Source organism: Sander vitreus, chromosome 5 (assembly GCF_031162955.1).
Source record: "Sander vitreus isolate 19-12246 chromosome 5, sanVit1, whole genome shotgun sequence".
Taxonomy (NCBI): domain Eukaryota; kingdom Metazoa; phylum Chordata; class Actinopteri; order Perciformes; family Percidae; genus Sander; species Sander vitreus.
In genome coordinates this window covers 26682170-26705197 of record NC_135859.1, presented here as the reverse complement: position 1 = coordinate 26705197, position 23028 = coordinate 26682170, and the positions used below count along the sequence as shown (strand labels likewise).

At 40.1% G+C, this 23028-nt stretch overlaps 1 protein-coding gene across 1 annotated transcript in view; it reads left to right on the top strand.

The window, feature by feature from the left end:
* The first annotated feature begins 398 nt into the window (after window positions 1–398).
* Window positions 399–23028, top strand: part of kcnt1b (potassium sodium-activated channel subfamily T member 1b) — a 73270-nt gene continuing 50640 nt past the window's right edge. The window contains exons 1-3 of the mRNA XM_078251304.1: window positions 399–536; window positions 4622–4754; window positions 5680–5847. Of these exons, the coding sequence (XP_078107430.1) occupies window positions 470–536; window positions 4622–4754; window positions 5680–5847 (368 nt within the window). The 5' untranslated portion in view covers window positions 399–469. The remainder of the gene's footprint in view (window positions 537–4621; window positions 4755–5679; window positions 5848–23028) is intronic.

The window sequence follows — 23028 nt, the reverse complement described above, 5'->3', positions numbered from 1 at the left end:
TGTTTAATATGTTATGAACTTTTCTGAATTGCTCCAGTCTCCAGTTTTCTAAATGTAGATGGTGATCATATCACTACATTTTGTATGTACGTCAGCTTCTGTGAATTTATGCGATGCTATCATATTTTCATTTACCCCTCAGAATTACAACTTTACAGAATGGGTTATTACCAAAGAAATTATCACAGACATGACCAAAATCAGCTGGATCAAGTTGTGGAAAAGAAATCTGTGGGAAACAAGATCCTGAGTGATAAACAAGTGAGTGAGATCTGACTGCTGGCATGGGAAAGCATAAGTGGCTGTGTGGGCTTTAAAATGATGACGCTCAGAGCTCTTTCCCCTGGAGAATAATGGACTGAAATGTGGAGAGGCTGAGCACAAGGAACGCACACAGAGCAACGCGCCTTTTCCAGAGAGACACACACAAGCCAGCTGTGTCTCCCATCAGTCCCTCAGCGCACACAGAATGAATATTTTTTTCAATATGAGGGGGACGGTTGTGAGGCAAATAGCAGAGGACAGAGCTGTTGCAGGTATGTTTTAACAGAAAAAAAAACAGATGTAGCCTAGTAAGAGATTGTGGATTTCGAGAAGTTGCCAAGACTTTGCATGCACTGTGTATACTCCCTCATTGATGTTGGATATTGTGAAATTATGAGAAAAATGAATAAATAATTGTTGTGGTCTAATTACAACTCAATGTGTTTGGCAACTGTCTATAGGATATTTAAAGCCCTGGTAAGACAGATTTACTTGTTTTTACTGACTGATACATGTAACTGTTGCAGCATTCACAAATACAGTTGCGCTTTCCACCATTCACCACCAGATGACTACGACTGATGAAGACACAGTGTACATGGTTCAACACTAGCATTTCACACCATTACATTGCTTATAAAACAGGAGCAGTTTTGTTTGTCTAGTCTAAAGCCACAGTCTTGCGTCTTTACAACACAGACAATGTGACTTTATTGTGCAAATGGGGTGGGCAAAAGCATGACGATGCAGAATTACAGTTGCTATTGTTAGGTTTATTCATTTCACTAAAAGCCTTTTGATGATAAGTTTCCTGTCATCATCTAACGGACCAGTTTCCTCAGTAGCCTAGACACCAAATCATTGCAAAGTTCTCCGGTAGATGGTAATGCTAAGCACAGTAGCTAGGTGAGTTGAGCGTCCTCCTGCTGCTATGTCCTTGGGAGAAAGGGATGCTGATGCTGACAGGAAAGCATGGAAACCAGCAGGGACTATATCACGCTTACATGATGTCCTTGTTTTAGAGGCGTTATATGACAGAAGACAGCTTTGGAGAAAGCCATAAGACGCGTAGCTATACTTACGGTGATTTTAAACCAGGGATTGTGACGTATGAGCAGCTGAAGACGGTTACACAGAATTTGCGAGATAGGCTTATTAAAAAGAAGAAGGCAAGTGGAAAAGCAGGTTTTTAAACGACAGCATTGGACTAAACACATAACTGTTCGTCATCCTTCCGCAAAGCAATGTAGTTCGTCAACACTAGCAAATAAAGTTGTTGCTAAGCGACAATGAAGTCTCTCAGTATTGGCTGCAGTTTTGGGCTCGCGCATTGATATTTAAATAAACTGTCAGGTGTGCGATAAATTACAACGTTTCGAAGGCGTGTCAGCCAATCAGCGCTGAAGAGCGGGACTAGTTTTTCCTCATACAAACCTAAATAACTCAGCATGCAAGCCTACAGATAGTTAGCTAGTCTCGCATTGCCATACTTATCTTTACAGCGTTGTGGAGCTAAGTACTGATAAAGCTAGCTTGTCATGCACCAGTGTTCGTCGCCAACAGTATCTAAAGTGGATTGCTTTGATTTAACGGAACGCTTAAGCTCACTACGTTGGACTCTTATTTGCTCCCTCTGTTCGCCGGAGTAAACCTCCCTCCCCTTTCTAATTACCATTTTCCAACGATGACAGTGTTTTCGAAGGGGCGCGTTGATGGGAAACATCCTCTGTCACACAGCCAATGCTGCTTGAGTAGTGTATGGAGGTTATCTAAACCAAACACATGTTTACGATGATGGGACCTCGGTCAGACATGGGAACACAGCCAGGTAAACGAAGTTAGCAAGAATGACTTCGTGAAGCTTGACTTTACTCTACTCACAGTGACTGTGGTGCGCTTTACTTAGCTTGTGTAGTTATCTGTGATTGTGTCTAGGCAATAGCATTGCCATTCAAGCTGTTCTAAAGAGAGTAAACTCTTACTGACTTAATATTGTGGAAGTTCAACCATACCACTAAGCTTGTGGTACAGCTTTGTTGTATCTTCTACTCCTTTTGCAATTGATGGATTTGTTACCTTCCTATCTGTTATTTGTATAGTGTCACCCTAATGTTTATGCTGGACTCAGTTGCAGATGTTTTGGTTGATCAGCAGTAGGCGTTATATGAAACTCATGAAATTGCTCAGAAATATGCCTGTTTTACACATTAAAAGTAAAATAATTTTGTAGGTATTGTGTTGTCACTAAACCTTTCTTTGAATGTGATGACTGTGTTTCAAAGTTGTCCAAATTAATTAATTTCTTTTTGTATAACCATATAGGGAAACCTATAAGACACTGTCAGATTGTCAGAACATGCATGATGTTTAGATAATGTTGATGGTCTTTGCATCGTATTCTCAGCTTACAGTAATAGTGACATATACCTGGGCCTACCATAACACACATTTTTGAAGAATACTGCATATATTCACAGTCCTTTTTATATATCAGCCTTGATTCTGTTTTTTGTTATTCTCACTCTGGATCTTCTTATTTATTTAGAGACTATTGTTACCTCTGCCCTTACATGCATTTTCCTCACTCCATCTGCTTTCTTTGGTCTAAATCTGCAGTATTATCTCCATTAAGTGGAGTCTCATACCGGGAGCAATTCCGCTCCCTATTATTGTGGTCACTTTGCTTCATCCATTAAATCACCCCCCAGAGGTTGCATTATCTGTACTTGTACAAGACTCATTTTTGCTTTCATGGTGGACTTGCAGTCGTCAGCTCTCTTTATATTTTATCTTGTCATTTGGTTCTTTTTAACCTCTCCTTTCCCCAAAATAAAGTGCACATTGAGGGCAATATGTTCTTTACATTTCTTCAGTGACCTCCTTTTAATTCCTGTTTTCTTTCCTCTCCTCTTGTCACCAGCACACTAATCTCTCCGCTCCCTTTTCTCTTAATGTACTTCTGAGGGTCTGTGCTTTCACTGTTAATCAGGGAGAGCATGTCTCTGGGTGCTATTATCCCACTCAAGGTTGCCCACACTGTACTATGATGACCACACAAATACAGAGCTTTTGTATTACCCACTTACTGTTCCCTCTATAGAGGCTTCAGAGGGGAAATTAAGCAATCTCCTCAGCATAAACCAATACATCATATAATTGGACATGTTCAAGCTGTCTATTAAAAAAACTGAACATTGATTCACATATCATCATATACAAGTATGTAATGAAGCCCATCACCAGGCAGAACATGCATTCGTGTACATACATTGTATGTGTGGTAGAAATGTCAAGTGTCCTATTTCTAAAGGTTATTTTCTTCTCCCTGTGTTGCTTCGTAGGCAGAAAATTAATTTAACACACCACCTTGATAAGGCGATCCTTTTTCACCATGGCAGCAAACAATGAAACCAAGACTAACCAGGGGCCCTTCAGTTAACACATGATGGTAGATACTAGCTGATTTAATCCAACTGAAATGCTACTCTACACTTTATCAGAATATACACTATAAATAATAAAACACCATCCATTGGGCATGTTTGAGTCCATGAACACATTAATATTAAACTCTACAGTTAAAGTGTGGCGGCAAAGAGCAGCGCATTCCAGAGGTTTTGCTGAACTCTGAGGAGAGTTACCGGCAATTTCCACTGGATGCGCAACGGCTGCGGATCCGCTCCAGAACGTCGGCGGAGTCATTAGGTTTCCATTAAAGTCAATGTGTGTATTTCCACTGACTGCGGAACGGCTGCGTTCCGACTGCGTCCCAGCTCCGGCGGTCCGCAGCCCTCCGGAGCTGATACGCAGAGCTTCTATTTTTGCCAGACGCCGGAGAGCTCCGCAGCAATTCAGCACACGGCAGATAGTGCGGGACAGGAAGTCGAGCAAGTCGAGCAAAGAAACAAAATAAAAATCTGGTTAATTTTCAAAATAAAATACACCGTGCTCACGGCCGATCATATTTCCCTGCACTACACCTTGAAAACACAGTACAGAGTTGTTTCCCCTCTACTCCTCTGGATGGAAACAAACTAACTTGTTGGTTTTGTTGTTCTATTCTACGTGAATTTGCGAGATATTGTGGGTCCTCGTGACTACAGCTGTCGGTCATGGCCGCAGCCGTGCCGCAACAAATCCGGACCTAGTGGGTATTGACGGACGGCGGAGCACGCAGACGTTCCGCATCCAGTGGAAATCCGGGGTTAAGCTGTGACACAGACAGCAAATGTAATCGTATTGCATTTGTCGCTAAGTCTGAAAGAGGTGATTTTTTTTTTTAAACTCTCTTCCTGTCATCTCCCTCTCTCCGTCCTTTCTCTTGCTCTCTCATTCATCACTTATTTCCCCCCACAAGAGGCAGCCATGAGCCCTCCACGCCGATCATCAAGCCCTCTGCACCGATCATCAAGCCCTCCACGCCGATCATCGAGCCCTCCACGCCGATCATCAAGCCCTCCACGCCAATCATCAAGTTCCCATGGTGACAGGTAATTTCCTGTGACACTGAGTGACATGGTGGGAACACATATACATACATGCACACCACTTTGTAGCCAGTACTGTATGCATTAGACTCACAGAAACACATGCACACATACTGTACTGTAAGGTGTAGGAGGGTTGCTTTTTTCATATTTTCACATTTGTTTCTGCAGTTATTTATTCCTTTATAAGTTTCCACTTTGATGGTGGAAAAATGTCAGTTTTTCTTTTTGAATAATTTATGCGATTGTATATGTTTTATTTTGTTTAATAATACATGGCACGCGTGAAATGGGACAATTGCATCATATCATCTGGTTCAGACTTTTGCATGATTTACTTTGACTCAGAGAATCAGCTCCACGTTTAGCATTTCTGTCACAAATCATCCGTCAAATCATTTATGTTTTACTCTGTAGACCGAACAGCTTAGGAGTTTGGCTAGAATCTTAATTCAAGTGTTTGTAGTACTCAGATGACCCACAATGAAAACATGATCAGTTGCTCTCACTACATCATCCTTAATAAATGCATACCATGTTCAGTATTCATGAAACAGATACATTAGCCTTTTTTCCTGCCTGTGGTTTTCATTTGGACATTTGTTTTGTCCTTGATGAATAAATTGGCATTGGGGGCTTTTAGTGCAACACATAGTCCCCCTGAACTTTGATTGTTTTAATCAGTGTAGGCTTCTTACTCATTATACAACCCTGACTGCCTCTAGACTCCCCAGAACATTAAATCATCTCCCCAGTAATGGACTTTTCAATCATTGTCTTATATTCACCGTATACAAACAATCTCAGGCGTCTTATTGTTGTTTCTGTTAACTTGGAAAGATTGTGCTGGAATGTCACCATTGCAATGTATCATGCTCTCAAGCTGGCATGTTGATGAGCAGATGCTGCTGTCCTTCTCGTCCCGCAGGCCCTCCAATGAGACCCTTCAGAGAAACAACAGCAGCAACTCTGGCGTTATTCTGGACATCTCGGCTCTCAAGATGGCAGAAGTGGACTCAGAGGTGCCTCCTCTTCCACCTCGCTATCGCTTCAGGGACTTGTTGCTGGGGGACCAGACGTTTCAGAATGATGACAGGTAGCATGAAAAACACTGATAAATGTAAAGTATTGGTTCCCAAACTGGGGTACGTGTATGTGACTTAAGGGGTACGTGGGGGGAAAAAATCATATGAGAGGGGGCAGGTTGTGGGAACGTAGGGGTATGGCGCTGGAGGTTGAAAGTCTGAAGGGTTACGGAACTGTGAACTGTTTGGGGAAACATTGTATGTGAGAGGCTGCTCAGGAATATTTCCGGTGTTTGTGTGTGAGACATACACCTAATTTATGTTCAAATCTCCCTGCATACTTGAAACAGTGTTTTCACGTTTATTATTTTCCACACATTCCCGGAGTTACTTTGTGCTGAATGTTGTAGTTTATATTGCTGCACCCACATTCCCTCGAGCTGCCTCATCTACTTCTACCTTGATTACTGTTTTCCTACATTTCCCAGAATGATTTCTCATGACAACCCCCTAGAGAGGAGCTGTTGTTTTAATGTGTAGGCAGTGGATAGACCAATGGAAATAGAAACGGAAGTGAGGTTTTTGTACTTGCACAGATCTTAGAGCTAAATTGCACTGTGGACTATTTGGAGTACAGTTACAAAGAAACATTTTTTTTTTCAGTCTCTATGAATTTTACCTTGTTTTAATTGTCACATTGGTACAGTTTAGAAAAAAAATGCAAGGTAGGCTACATTACAAGTAATGTTTATATGGTCTTGACTGCTTTAGTGAAAGGGTTCAGTGGATTTCTTTTAAGTATAGTCTGTTTAGACTGTATTTTTCCTCTTGCTCTGAGCGGAGTATAAAATAGCCTGTTCCTTGGCCCTTGACTAGGCGAGGCACACCAACAGATGCTGTTTGCTGCCCAAGAGGGGAAGAATTAGCCGAGCATCGGCCACGGCTGAGTACTGTGGAGCTCTCCATGGTGCTGAAATGAACTATAGGATTCAGCAGTCACTTCAATACTAGCTTGCAAAGAGCAAAAGGAGAGCACTGCTTTATAGTTTCCCTGTTGCTTTGTCAGGAACTTTAAATCTAAAGCTAACATGAAATTGACTACTTGTACTTTATCACTTTCTCAAATCCACTTCATTGTGTTTGTTAAAGGGTCTTCTTAGGACTGTGCTGTTAACTATTGTAGTCCATTAATATTGGCAGCCACAGCATCAAACCAAATCTGATTTATACTCAGCCAAGACTGTTGCCTTAAGGACCGAGGTTAGCCAGGTTCTGTATGTTATCTCTTGACTCCAGGCTTTTGGTAGCAGCAGCAGCAGCCATGTTTCCGAAATGAGTCGATCACCTTCCAATGGTTTTTGTGTTTTGCAATAAGCTTATTGATCTGCAGCTTGCATGAATGGACAGCGAATATCTCTTCTGAAAAATCCTTTTGAACGAAGAATTTAGTATAAAAGTAAATAAAACATTCGGTTTTGCCACCATTCTCTCTTTCTCTTGCTTACTCTTTTTTTCACTCTGTTCACCCGCCCTCTGCCTTCAGGGCTCCCTGCAGTAAATTGCTGTCAGTATGTTTTATATCAATGCAAGGCCTTTTGTCTACACTTAACATTCGAAACAGCGGCCCAGTATTAGATCATTTCCCCCACACGTTGGTCTGTGTGCTTTCCAAAGGGATGCAGTGATTTCTTGGTATTGAACTACAGATCTTTATGGCTTTGTTTTTCTAGCTGCATGCCAGTTTTATCAGTAGTGTTGACATAACAAATGGTTTAAAGCCAAAGACAAATAAAGCAACGTAATATTTATCTAACAGACTATTACACGATGCTTGTAGACCTTGCGATGCTAGAATATGGGAATCAGGCTGCTTGAAACTGCATGTGTAGCCTTATGTTTGTGTGTAAGAGTGTGTGTGTATGTTTCATGCAATAGGTCCCCTGTAAATTGTTTTGCTGATCACTATTCAATTGCAAAGGGTAATAAGGGTTTGTTGCTGGGCTACCAACACATGTATGCCTGTGCGTGTGTGTATGTGCATGTTAGGTATTGTCACAGGACATACAGTCATTTACAGATTCAGCAATACAAACACAGCTGCCTTTGTTTCTTCAAAGCAAATAACAGCTGTAAACTGCAGCATCTCACACACACCTCTGCACACTGTGTGTTAGGAAATGGATGAAGATGCAAAAGAAGACAACACCATTATTGATAGTGTTGTAGAATCTGTTCTGTAATTGCTAGTTTCCGAGCTCTGGAGTGGAAACGGAAGCAGAGGATGTCACTGGGCTTTGGTGACGCTCTATTTCCTGGTTGATGATCTTCTGCTGTTTATTTTCTGTGCTGATGCCGTGTCGAGTGTAAAGCATTAAAACGAATTAACCCCCAAAGGGAGAGTCTGCCCTGATGGCCTTTTGCATCTGTTTCCTTGCATCTGTCATATTGGGATATGAGAGTAAAAAGCAGTGGGTGAAAAGACTCCGGCAATGATAACTCACTAAACATATTAACATTGCTAGAAGGGAATCCCGTTAGGCAGTAACAAGTGCAGTCAGATGCTCAAACGGGTTGTCAAAAAGAGAGTTTTACCTAGTTATCCAAACCAAAGTGTGTGTGTGTGTGTGTGTGTGTGTGTGTGTGTGTCTCCCTTCTGAGCTATCATTATCTCCAGGGTTGGGTGTAACAGGGCAGTAATTATGGCTTGGCTGTGTGGGTGCTGAAGAGGAGCAGTCACGCTGAAGTCATGAATCTGACAAGCGATTGGTCTGTGTGCACACACACGTGTGTTTGTGTGAGTATTGTCTGTGCAAGTGTTTGTGTATGTGCTCTTGAGTATAGACACACCGGAGTGTGCACCTGTGAGTGGTCTGATTATACATCCGAGTGTGTATGTGGGTTTATTTCTCGGTCTGTCAGCCAAAGGGAGGCCAGCCACAGTCAACGTCAGAAATAGAAACAAGCCACCGAAATTTCTTTATACATGACGACAGTGTTGAAAACAGAGCAGGAAGAAAATTGGTTCCATTTATCTTTCCTCTGCATGTCTAATCTTGTTTGGGGATTTTCCTCCTCCAATCAAGGCAGGATGCTGATGGGAGTAATGTTGACTGAGTGAGGATTGTTAATTGGTCAATGAATCGACTCTTAAACACCTCCTCGTGAGTCAAATAGTGGCACTTGGAATGGTAACCCCGCACTGACGCATGTTCTCTTGACGAGCAGCTAGAACGAACAGCTAGTCCCAGACACAGATCATTCACTCCTATTGCCGTGAAAACGTATTAGCTCTAATATGACAGCATTACAGCAGTGCAAAACAGGCCTTGATTTTAGCTTGGTAATAATCTATTCCTGAGTTGATTTAGATTGATTCTGAAACATTAATAAACCAAAGATTTTGATGTGGAATTTTCTGAATCCACGTTTTCCCCCTCATAATGTCATGTTTTGATATGAGGAGAGGGTTTGCATCTCCTGGAATTTTCTTATAGAATATCTTTTTTTTTTTTTTCTTCAGACAGATATCACAGAATCAAACTCCAAGTGGAATAAAGAGACAACACTTGTACAGTGATGCTGGCAGCAGCTGTTTATTTTCACTGATTTTGTGGCAGAAGCGATTGCTGGGATTTCATGCTTGGATGATTTCCATCTGAGTTTAGAAGGCTGATGATATGATTGAGAACAAAAAGGGATATGCGGAACAGAAAAAACACAAAATCCCAGAGGAGGGGAAGGACTACTCCATAGATGACAGATCCTTAAGGGAGGCAGACAAGTGATGAGTGACACCGATATGAAGATGAGGATAGGTCCAATAGTTCAGTTCAATTCAATTCAAATAACTTTATTTGTCCCCGAGGGGCAATTAAGAGGCATGAAGAGCAAGCACACGAAGGACAGTTCACAGACAAGATACTAATACGAACAGATACATATAAATAACATTGTCAAGGACATAAAAACAACAATTGAAGGTCACAGAGGACTTAGTGCTCGCAAGCTATGTTCACACTGCTGGCCCTCATGCTCAATGCCAAATTCCTGCTCATTTTACAAATATGATTAGGGTTGGGTATCGTTTGGATTTTTACGATTCCTATGCCGAACCGGTACTTTTAAAACTATTCAGATTCCTAAACCGATTCTTGAAAAACTGAAGAAGTGTTATATGTTTACTAGCGATCACGTGCAGTGAATGGTTTATATGCTTTTACGTCCGTTTTGGTGAGCCCAGAGGGAAAATATTGCATTTTAAAAGTAGCCTACATTTACGGTAGCTAGCTAACGGTAGACTACAGAGAAAGTGTGATATTTTTACGTCCGTTTCGGAGCGACAGAGGGAAAATATTTCAGTCGACACATTAAGTGGAACCGAAAAACCGGAAAGAAAGCCCAGCAACGCCTCTACTATCTGCGGAAGCTGCGGAAAGCACACCTCCCCTCCCCCATCCTGACAACCTTCTACAGAGCTCAGCAGTGCCATCACAGCGTGGTTTGGTAACTGCACTACTGGAGAACGAAAGGCCCTGCAGCAGATTGTGAGGACGGCTGTAAAGATCACTGGGGCCTCTCATCCCATTGTTAAGGACATAACACACCCGTCCAATGCACTCTTCTCCTTACTGCCATCAGGTAGAAGGTACCGAAGTATAACTGCCCGCACCTCCAGAATGGGGAAGAGCTTCTTCCGTCAAGCAGTCAGACTGTTGAACAACAAAAAATGATTCAAATGTTTTCACATGGAACTGAAATGCACTCCTGCACCTTTTTTATGCTGCTAAAACTCTATATATCCTACCTCAATCAGTGTTCTGTTGCAAGTCTACTTATGCCCTGTCTTTTGTTGTCTGTGTCTGTCCTGTCCCTTGTCTGTCTCACATGCTCTACTTTAAGCAGTGGTGGAGGAAGTACTGAATCTCAGTACTTAAGTAAAAGTACAAATAACCAGAGACATATTTACTTTAGTAAAAGTAGAAGTACCACAATGGCAATCCTACTTAAGTAAAAGTAAAAAGTACCTGATTTTAAATTTACTTAAATTTATTTTAAAATACTTGCATAACGATGTATTCTCTTAATGTCTATATTCTAATAATAAAAAAATAAAAAACAGTAGGCCTATGGGCTGTGGCATTTTAATTAAGTTAGTTTTAGGTTAATTTAATTGTGCTTACCATCTGTGGCCCAGTTTACATTCTGACTTACAATTCTGGTTATCTATCAGGGTGATCTGCATGATTTTCGACTTTGCATTATTTCCCACGGGACAGTGAATGCTGCACACATTTATTTAGCGAGAACACACGGGCTTGGACAACAAAGACGTGGCTTCACAGCTGAGGAGGACCGGGAGTGTTTTTAAGATAGATAGTTGTATATTAACCCTATGTGAACGGATGCTTCGCATATGACCAAGCAGAGTATCGGGAGCAGCAGCAGTAACGGGAGCAGCGGTAGTACCGGGAGCGGTACGCGCCTGGCCAATAAATGCTATTGAAGGGCGGGTCTTGGCGTGGCGGTGCAGGAACCGCTGCTGAAGGCTTCCCTGTGGACTGCAAACGTGTGACGGTCAGGAAGACGTTTTGGCAGGCAGAAAAACTGATCAGAAAATGTAACGAAAATGTAGCGGAACGTTGTAGAAATGTAGTGGATTAGAAAGTATAGATAACTGCTGCAAAATGTGACAAAGTAATAGTCAAAAGTATGCACTATTGATTCTACTTAAGTAAAGTACAGATATACGTGAAAAATGTACTTAAGTACAGTAACAAAGTAGTTGTACTTAGTTACATTCCACCACTGACTTTAAGTAGTAATTGCACTTTATGTGAAGTATATAATGTGTGTGCACTAAATGTAGCCTGTCTCGAATGTCGCTTGAATATAATGTCGTTTTTATATATTTTAAATGTGTAACACCACTTGATCCATGGTGAAACGTTGTTTCGTTTCACTATATACAGTGTATATGGTTGAAATGACAATAAAACCCACTTGATTTGACTTGAAATGAGGAACCAAAATTTACGTTCTGATCTGGTCCGATTCCTACCAGTTGCGTAGGAACATAGTGGAACCGGGTTTCGGTACCCAACCCTATATATGATAATAGTTTAGTTTTTATAACACTGTATATGTGTGCTCTCTGTTTATACCGGTATCATAAATATACTGTAAAGACTTAGCCTCATGTGTTTCTTGGTATAGTATCATGGTAGGGAACTTCATATTATCATTACACAAATTTCTGAAAATAATGATTCCAAACAAGATGTACTAAGAAAATGTTTTTTTAGGGCTGTCAGCGTTAACGCGTTAATCGCGATGTGATTAAGGGCCGACGGGATGTGATTTAATTTTTTTAATTGCATGCCGGCATTTATTAATTTATTTTACACTTTACTCGTCTTTGCGTCGTGCCTAACAGGCTACTATTTTGACCATCGACCATCATCAAGCTGCCACTTCCTCGTATCACATCCTGCTGCTGCAGGCTGCAGGCATGATGGAGAAAGACAGCAGCAATGAAATCCTGAATGGCGCTTTTTATTTTCCAAAACTCCCGGATGGCTCGTAGACAAGTCAAAAGCCATATGCACATTGTGTAAAGCTGAATTAAAATATCACCGAAGCACGTCAAGCTTGAGCTACCACCTACAGAGCTAAGCATAGTAGTACAGTTATTAACGTTGATGCTACCTGCTAGCATGCTACCCACTCAGGATTTTTAGGTTTTTAGTTAGGTCCTTGGAGGAATTGTGCAATAACGACAGATTCACACATTTTTCTTTTGTTTACAGTAAATAAATAATTACAAATCTTAAAATCAAGTTCATAAAGTAACTTTCTTTGCATTCATTTGATTCCCAATCAAGATACACTGGTAAAAATTGCTTTCGATTGTTAATATGTACTTAAAAACTGTTTGAAATGCAAAATAATAGAATTTTAATCATGTGATAAAATATGCGATTAATCGCGATTAACTATAGAAATTCAACGATTAATCGTGATTAAAAAAATGTAATCGTTTGACAGCCCTAGTTTTTTTATTATTATTACATACAAAGAGCTTGTAACGCATAACGGTGGAACAGTTGCTTTAGTTGCTCAATTCATTTGATAGTTTGATTTTTGTATACATACAAAATGCTATATTGTGCTACATTTTAATACTGTAGAAATATAATGTTGTGATAATAATTTCACAAGTCGCCCAGTCCTTATTTATAATACTGTATGTGAATTCCAGTGTTGGCTCATGGAAGCATCTCCTTTAACAAGTGAGATGCTATTTTACTTTCTCTTTATTGTTGTGTCTGATACTCCTCCATAATGGGAATGGTTCAGACAAAGTTGCTTTGAGCACTGATATTTTGGTACCTGTGTCAGGCGAAGGTTAACCTGTGGTCAAGATGATGCACAGTGATGATGGACTTTGGACTTCCAATTGCATGGAACAACATCTCAGGTAAAAGCAGAAAAACAACTTGGACATTATGAGACATATGGTCACGAGCTGTGACCCTCTAGTTTCCCAATGTTATCTCACTAAAAACTCACATACTTGAAAGGCTGATAGGTGTTATTGGTGACACACACAGTTCCACTTAGCAGCTAGGACTCGCAATTTAGACCATAGGTGGCATTAGTCACCACCATCAGCACAGTGTGGGTGGGCGACACTTGATGGCCGCTAAAGTTGTTCTCATCAGCAGCACAGTGGCTGTGTGTCTTTGGCACGTCGTTATCACTGTGAAGCAGAGGCCCCAAACATGTCCACATTCTGTCTGTTTTGTCCCATTGTATGGGGGTAAGTTTCTCTAAGGATTTGTGCAGCCAGTGAGCAGGATCTGGAATTTGAACAAGTAAACAGTGAAAGTGCGGGTGAGCCGAGGCATTGCATTCCTGAATAGCTCAATTTGGACAGTTTCCACTCCAATTGATTTTCCCTTAACACAGTGGAGGTATTAGTGAAAGTAACGAGGCGCTCTTAAGCTGAAAAGAAATGAGCGTGCATCTCTACTAAAGTGTTCACATGAAACCACATTACAGTGGCTAAGCGCAGAGTCTCAGAGGAATAGCTCAAATGAGATGGGCAATTACAGGTAGGATGCAAAGAGAGAATTATGGGAGGGGTGCTCAGGGAAAAATAACATGTCTTTCAAGATTTTGTTTCTCATCTGGGCCATAGCACCATTGTGCCTAGAAATCTATGGCGCATTTGCTGTTTAGCCCCCATGCTTCGTGTTGCCAACTTAATTAGCATCGGTAGAGTTGGCTTGTCAGACTTCAATAGGCAGCTGTGATGATGGAGGCATTTGGATGAGGTTGTCAGCCCCGTAGAGCGGGGTTCCAGTGCCGTGAGTGATTGCTGAGACCTACAGCATCACATAGAAGATTATTCAGGAGGCACACAACACAATTTCTTCTTTTTTTTCCTTTTTTTTTAATTTAAATGTAACACTGAAATTCATTAGCCTAATAGACCTTCTTGTCAACACAAGATTGAGGTAAATGATAACATGTTTTAGCAAAAAAACAACATTGAATGTGATCTAAGTGAGCAGATCTGATTATCTCTCCCTGCCTTTTTGGGACATTGTGAGTAAGTAGGCCATTATTCAAACCATTCAGGTAGCAGGATCAATACAGGGTTGTGATTTATAACTGAAGAAGAGATTAAACGCTGTTGCTACTATTAAATTATGACATTTTGCAGCTGTTAAATGTGCATCTATATGAGCTGGCAAATAAAAGCTGATTGTCCTATTTTATGCAAATGAGGATGACGCCACCACAGTTTCTGGTGCAGCTTCTAATGGGAGCGGTTGTTTTATTCATGAAACTGTTGAAACTGGCCTGTTTGTTTTGGCATAATTAAAGTGCCTACATATTATCTAAGAACTTTCAAAGGAAAATGGTAATTGTGTCTGCCTAAAACCCCAAACAGTCATATTCGGTAGTTTGTTTGGAGGCACAGTATGAGTAAATGCTGCACATGTTTCTGTACAAGCTGAAGTATTATTTTTTCACGTTTTAAAAGGGACTCATCTTTTCAGGGCACATATAAGAGATTGAAAGAAATGATTTAATGGCCCCACAGGCAATTTAAAGACAGTTGCATTTTTCTTTTAATGGATGAACCATTGGCACTGGCAACCCCACTTTACAAAAGTGAACATTCCCTGAGACGTCTTCATTTTTGGCAGAGAACATAAGGTTGTGACCTGTAAATGGGCAGTTAACTTTTTGCACAAAACAGTCTTAGGCAAAACAGCAGTTGAGTCGAAAAGCAAAAGCATCCCTGTGTGTGCGTGCGGTGTTCGAGTGCGTGTGTACACAACTGTGTAGGCCTACCAGTGGCATTGGCTAGACTTCCTCCTTCTCTCTGGCTATGCTGTGCACAGGCAGACAGCTCGCCCACAGCAGTGCCGGCTCACTGCCTTAATATGTTTTGACAGAGGAAGCATCATTACAGCTCTCGACGCCCATCTGCAGCATGAAGCTGATGGGTGATGATGATGGGTGATGATGCCGCTTTAGAGGGAGACCTGATTTCTGCTCACCAGGCTTGTGCAAAATTCAGAATTTCAGAATTGACTCCGCCCCACAGGAAGTTGAATTTGAATTGGAATCGGAATGACAGGAAGTGGAATTAAATTTATGACAATTCAAAGAAATTCCACACAGTCACACAACAGAAAGAATGTGTTGAATCTCACATACATTCAGTGTTAGGAAGGTTACTTTGGAAATGTAATTGCTTACCCATATTAAATGTGGTTTGGATTACTTAATTTGGATTACGTTATCAATGCAAAGCAATTTCCTTTTGATTTGATTAATTAAATTACACATTTTACCTCAGTAATACAACTAAATACAATTACATGTTGTAATTTAATAAAATAATTTCATTACACTTAACTAGTCACTCCTCAACCCTGCATACATTTTGTTCCAAAATATAGATCACTATTTCACAGAACAAATATTTCTATTAATTCCACAATTGAATTGTTTTCTTGATTTACAATAAGTAATAAGAAAAAAGTGTGCTTGCATGCTTTTAAACACATATGATATCCAGTGTTGGGGGATTACTTTACATTACTTCCTTATGAAGTAATGTCATAATATGATCACACTTGGCTGTAACTGAGTAATGTAACACATTAATGTTACTGTTACTGTTGTTGTGAGTTGGTGTGTTTAAGCCCTTTATGAGCTATATGCCAGGCTCTTGCTGTGTTGCGCTACAGTAATGTAATGAGTTACTATCCATAGAGAATAACAAGTAAGGTAATGCATTGTGTTTTTTTAAAGTGAATGTGTATTACACATTTTTGAGTAGTGACCCCAACACTGATGATATCAAATATAAGTAGCATAATACCATCAACAGATGGTTTTCAAAATAAAAGACTGTCTGTTAACTTACTTAGATGCCTTTTGAAATTTGAAGTAGCCTTGATGGAGCCACAGACTGGAGCACTGCAGTGCTTGCATATGGCTCTGTGGTTTCCAGGCGTTCATGTTGGAATTGGTTCTTCAAAATGAACTAGTACAGATGACCTTTTAGGCCTGCTATTATTTTCCATGTCGCTGTTATTACAGGTGTCAAATCTATAAACGTTTGTAATCTGAAGTTGTAAGGTACTTCTGAAACTTAAAAAGTCCAGTGTTGACCATCAAATTGTGTAGAAAAGAAGCAGTCTATAGAATATGTAATGCAATCATATCTGACATTTATTGTCAAGCTTCATTGTTAAACACTTTACTTAAATTATGTATATGAATTTCTTTGAATTTTTATTCATTTGCAATTCTGCTTCCTTTAATTTGAATTCTAGATCCTGTTTTTGACATCAATTCAAATTCAAGAATTGAATTGGAATTTAGGAGTCATTCTCAATTCAACTCTGAATTGTGCACAAGCCTGCTACTCACCAAGACTTTCCTAAAATATCTGGCTATCAATGGCTTTGGTGTGTTCTCACAGGCAGAATGTAGCTCCCAAATTAAAGTCACAAAAAAAAGCAAATGTACCACTTTTATATGTTCTCTGTATCATACCTATGCATATTCCATTAATGATAACAGTACATCTTGTTGTTTCCTTTTATGTAATACATTTGTATCCAACAATATGATCACATATTTTAGAGCAATGCCCTCAACTGCATTTTTCTGCATCAGTACCACTTTAAATGTGACCGCAGTGGCACTTTGTTACAGCCAGGCCTCTTATAAGCTCTGTACCAAAAACTTAGTTTTCTTTTTTTCCCTGTTCTCTTTTTTGATCTCAGTTGCTCATCTTGCAGAATCTGGAATTTGCTAAAATTTATGTGCCAAGCGTTTCAGAGTGGTATGCTCTACCAGTACCCAGCTAAGCTTCTCTGCAGCTCTCTTTCCGTGCATTATATCCCTGAATGTTGCTGCCCTCTCAAAATCGAGCCTGGATTTATTATGAATCTGAAGCCACTTAAATGGCTTTCATGCTGCAATAATTACAGAGCTCTGGCTACGTTAGAAATAAACTGCATCCTGTAAGTACATGGCCAAAACGCCTGTATGATCATATTATCGAGCTGGAGATGAGTAATATTAACCAATCTTAGAATGCTACTGTATTCGGAATTCATCTCTGGCACAAAGAAGTGCAAACTGGCAGTTACTACCAAGCAATTATTTAATAAATGTAAATTTGAATCATGTTTCATGCATTAGATTAGGTTTCCTACACTTATTTTTTTGCATCATTGGGGCGTAATTTGTCTTATTTTCCTCTTGGTTGGGAAGCAGGTTCCAGCCGCTTTTGTGATGTACCTGAAGCATGTAAAGGGGTTGAGCAGCTTGTTCAACGGCGCTGCATTAGTACGACCGCACAGAAGATAAAACCCAGGGTCATACTGCCATCTGTGTCATTAGATAGACAGTACTAAGCATTGGCATTGGCTGATGCCTGTTTCTCCTCTACAGTGTGTTTGCCCTGCTGCTGTTGACAGATCAGACTCACACAATCTGCAGTTCTCTACTTCACCACAAAGTGTCTCTGTGCTCAAATCTGTGCTTCTACACCGGTTTTTGCTCCTGATGAACTCGTCTGCATCCTTTTCTCTATCATTTTCTGGCTCATGTTCTCTTTCTTTCTCAATCCATTAATTTTCTTTGATTTCTTTGCACTGAACTGATACCAGTCCACACACCCACAAACGTATGGGCACATTCTCACATGATTAAATAATACCATTGTAGGGCTGGGCGATATGACAATATGTATCGTCCAAACGATATAAAAATGCCCATCGTGTGTGTATATATATATTTTTACTATATCATTTCTATTGCGATGTTAAGAAACCAGCAGCCCTACTGCATTATAGCAGTATTAATGTCATTTGGATGACGCTTTATGTCTGATCCTTGCACGTTAAGTTCATTTTGCACTAAAATTCTTAATAAAAATGAGAAAATACTCAGTAATTTGTCTAGTATTTAATTCACACTGGAGTAAACAAAAATAGGCTTTACTATGTGGTTATTTTATAAAGACAATTTATTTATTGAATTACTAAAAAACTATCTCGTAATCAAGATATGAAGTGACCTATATCGGGATAGAAGATTTTGATCAAATTTCCCAGCCATACCACATTGTTCATTGATCTGCACATTTTCATTTTCAGTTAAACATTTCAGTATTAAGTGCGTATGGCAATTAGAGTTGAGGTGGAGAATAGCCTTACCATTATTTATACAGAGGAAGTTTACTTGGTAGATACACATAAAAATATCACCAATGCCTTTACAGGCATGCTTACACACACCGACAACTTTGGGTTAATCAGTACAAGCAGACCACCAAGCTACTCCACTGGAACAGTCGGGGTTAAGTATTGCTCATGTATATATTTATACCAGCTCTAATTGTCCTAACCTCCCCAATTTTCTATCCCGTTTTTGATTAAATATACAACCCTCTCTTCACAGGCCCACCTCTCTAATCCTAAGGCTACTGTCAACAGATAATTGAATGTGTTTCCTGAAAGCTGAGCTCAAAATACCATGTACAGTGAATGTGGATTGTATTATGTGTTTCCCAAATGAATTACTAATAAGAGTTCAGCTAATGATCATGAACAGGAGATGAGAAATATGAACCGACTTTACAAATAGCTGTTCTGCATGTCTGAAACCGTATCAGACATGCATTGTTTTCTTTCTTGTACACCTGACCCGTTGTATAACCAGCTTTCTGGTTGCTTAATGTGAAAATCACCCACAACGCTACTGACAAAGACCCCTCACAAGTTGAATACAGGATGTATGTTGAAGTTCTTAAACATGTGTGTACTATTGGCGGCTTATGAAAGCAAACCTGGCAGTTATTTATTTATTTTTTTAATTTATTTATTTATTTATTCGGGACAGTGCACATTAATGAACAATCTAACCTTTCTGTACAGACTGTAAATGAGCCAGGTTATAGCATAAATGCTAATTTTCACCTGTAGTCCCAAGGCAGGAAGACAACAACATACAAGTTAATACAACACAAAAGAATATGACAATATACAATATCAAGCAAGAAAAACATTAGCTCACATTCAGGCAGATTACATTACATCAATAAAATTTGTCAAAATGATGACATAACTGGGAACTTTTAAGAAGTTGTTTAAGATGCTTTTTAAATGTGCAGTAAGTTGGACATTCTCTGTTTGTTGGGATGCTGTTCCAAAAATGACCTCCTCTGATAGACAGAACAGTTTGTCCAAAGGTAGTTTTTCTATGCAGGATCTCTATATCTCCTCTAAATGAAGCTCTGGTACAACAACCTCTGTCAGACATTGGTTTAATGTATGTAGAAAGTGAAGGTGGGGCCAGTCCATGAAAAACTTTATAAATTAAACAACTATTTTTAAAATGAATAAAATTTTCAAAGTTGAGCATATTGTATTTTCCCAAAATATTACACTGATGGAATGAGAAAGGTTTTTGATCAAGTATTTTTATAGATTTTTTGAATAACATTTCTATGGGTTTTAAAATTGTATTTCCAGTGAGTGACCAGGTTGTGATGCAGTAATCTATATGTGAAAGTATCATTGAATGTAGGAACATTTTAGCAGAAGTAGTTGTCATTGATGGTCTGATTTGTTTAAAATTTTGTAAATTGAATTTGATTCTATTCGCTGTAAGTTTGATGTATTTTTTAAATGAAAGTGTTGGGTTTTTTTTGTGAAAGTTTTCTTTTTGTTCAATAATAGGCAGGATTTAAGCAGCCAGTGCTGTATATTCTCCAGTGCTGATGTAAGGATGGATGATGCTTCCTGTGTGCTTTTAGCAGGTGTAAAAATAACTGCATCATCAGCATACATTTGAAAATTGACTTTTTGACAAACATTTGGCAAGTCATTTATATATACAGAGAACAATACTGGTCCCAAAATAGAGCCTTGTGGGACCCCTGCTGAACATTCAAGGTAAGACGACTTAGTGCCACTAACACTCACAGATTGTCTTCTGTTGGACAAGTAAGATTGAAACCAAACTAGTGCATCTTCTGCAAAGTTGAAGTGAGTCAGTTTAGAAGACAGAAGTTGCAGTGCCCCAGTTAAACTGTCACGTCCCAGTTGGGAGGTATTGTTCAGGCTCCAATCTGTGTGATGTTCTCGCCCGTTTGCATGTTTCATTAAGGTGCTCCAGTTTCTTCCACATTCCAAACACGTGCAAGTCAGATGGATTAGAAAACAACAAAACACGTTTAACTGACTGACAGTAGACTGGCAGCCCGTACAGGGTATTTTCCCTTCCTCTGCTTTATGTATTCTGTGCGGTGCTCCAGCCCTCTGTAACTATGAATTAGTGAAACCAGAAGGACACTTTATTTTGGCTTTAAAATGTAAAGATTTTGTGTTGGCTCTTGTGGCCCACAGGCTGTGAAAGAACTGAATGAAATTCACACTGGCAAACTAGATCAGCTTAAAACACATTTTTACATGTTGAATTGAATTGATAAATGTGTCTGTATGTTTCATTGTGAGTCTTTGCTTACTGAAACTGCTGCAATTTTTCAAGTTTTAATTCACTTTATAGTTAGTAGTATAAAATATACCAGTATAAGTGCTGCTCGGTAAGGGTTTACAAGGCTGCACAATTATTGATGATAGCTTACATATATTTGGTTTATAAGTGTTTCCCAGGATTCCCCATTATTTAAGAAACGTGTGAGGAGAGATGTGTCTGTGTGTGTGTGTGTGTGTGTGTGGGGGGGGGCTTATTAACTTTCTGGCTTGTAGGTTGTAGCCTATACTCTACTGTAGGTGTCACGATGTGCTTCCATGCAAACGAGCATGATCACACCATGGTGCGTTTATCTAGGCCACCTGCTCATTTGTCTGTGTCATTATTCTGGTGATTGGTGTGCGTCAAAACGATAACAATAGCTAAAGGAGCGGAATAATGAAGATCTCTCGATAGTGAGGACGACTTGATTGACATATATATGCCATCTTAAATTCAGCACCCTTTGAATTATTTGAAAGATAAATGTGCTTTATTCAAAATAGTAATAGAAATGAAGACTATAGGCCATGCACTGATGGACATGATGAAGGTGAATGAGTGGCACGTTGGTCACATCAAAAAGGAGTCACGGGTGAGTTATCAGGTTATGTAACCAGTCGGGGTGCCCGTTGGTTTAGCCGTGCGACGGTTTACGTTACATCGTGACGACGCGTGAACCTCGTAGACGCACCGGGACCTCACATCTCCATCAGGATGGAGGAGCGCTCGATTAGCAGAAGACTGGCTGATGCGCCCCTCAGTGTGTCTGAGGAACCCGTGATGCGGCAAGGAGAGAGACGCTCTCCCTCCGCCTTCGTGCAACACCAGTGAGAAAGGGATGCGGTTTTCCGGCGGAGTGTGAGCCTTGTTCTGACACCAGGAGGAGGAAACATATTGGCCGCTCTCTGCTGGAGGTAACGCTGGGGGAGGCAGCGCCATGGCAGGCGCTAAACTGACGCCCTCTCCCTCCGAGATCGACCCAGACGTGAAGACCGAGGCTCAGAAAACTCCAGAGCCCACCTGGGTCAACCCGGCCAGCCCTATCCGGACCATGGGCTCTTTCGGGAGCGATGCTGGCCAAAGGTAGCTGTCGCAGATCCGCACCAGAGTCGCATGTTTCTGAATGCAGCTCACTTGCACACATGCAGTTTTCGCGAAATGACATGATGCTGTGAGCGCATGGTGCATAAAGTATTCCTAATAACTTAGCTCGCTTCATCCTTATAGGCAAAAGTTGCGCCATGATCAATATCCCATTGCCATTAAATCGGTTCACCCGTTAATTGATATTCCCCACGGTAATTCGTAGGAATGTGTAATCGTTACGGGTGGTATAAGCTATATTTTCCCCATTAATGGTAAACATAAATGCATCCAATGCTGAATGATTGCAGCGCTTCTGCCGTCAATCATTTTCCTCTCGGCATCACTGGGATTCCTTTAATAGCTGCAGTATATAGTGATTACATAATTCAGTGGATACTGCATTCCCATTACAATTTTATGAATTGTATAGAGTGGGGAAAATGTTATAATACCACTGCATTCAAAGCTGATGTTATTTTTTGACATAATGCAACCAGATTGCTAGACGAAATACTAATGCAAACCACTGGAGATTATGTTGACATACCTTCAAAAAGACTACATGTTATATTTCAACACGTCTGCACCACTTAATAGAATCTGCATGCAGACTTCCACCTTCAGGACACTCGCCTACCATTTGGTAGACAAATTAGATTAGGGTTTGTGTGAGATGGGCTCAACCATTAACGACTGGGGGAGACTAAATGTGTTTTTCCTATTAGGGCAATAAAAGAACTTGAGATCTGTAGAAATGCCACCATTAAAGCTCAGATTGGTACTCTTATCTGCAAATTACTGTATGGTTGGTTTGGCCGAAAACCGAAAGATTATGCTTGTTTGGCAGTGTTTCAGACACCACCGCACAGCCAATATGCTGGTGGTGCAGTGTGTTTTGTCTCTCTATTTACAGCACACATTTTTCATGTCAATATTTATTTGAAGGCATTGACATTTTTGCGTATGATTTTTATCTGGAATTTGGGCTCTATAATGCAGTAGCATTTATTGTGTAAGGCATCTGTTTGATAACAAAAACAACAACAGTGGCATGGGACAAAAACTTTCATTGCATACAGAATGTC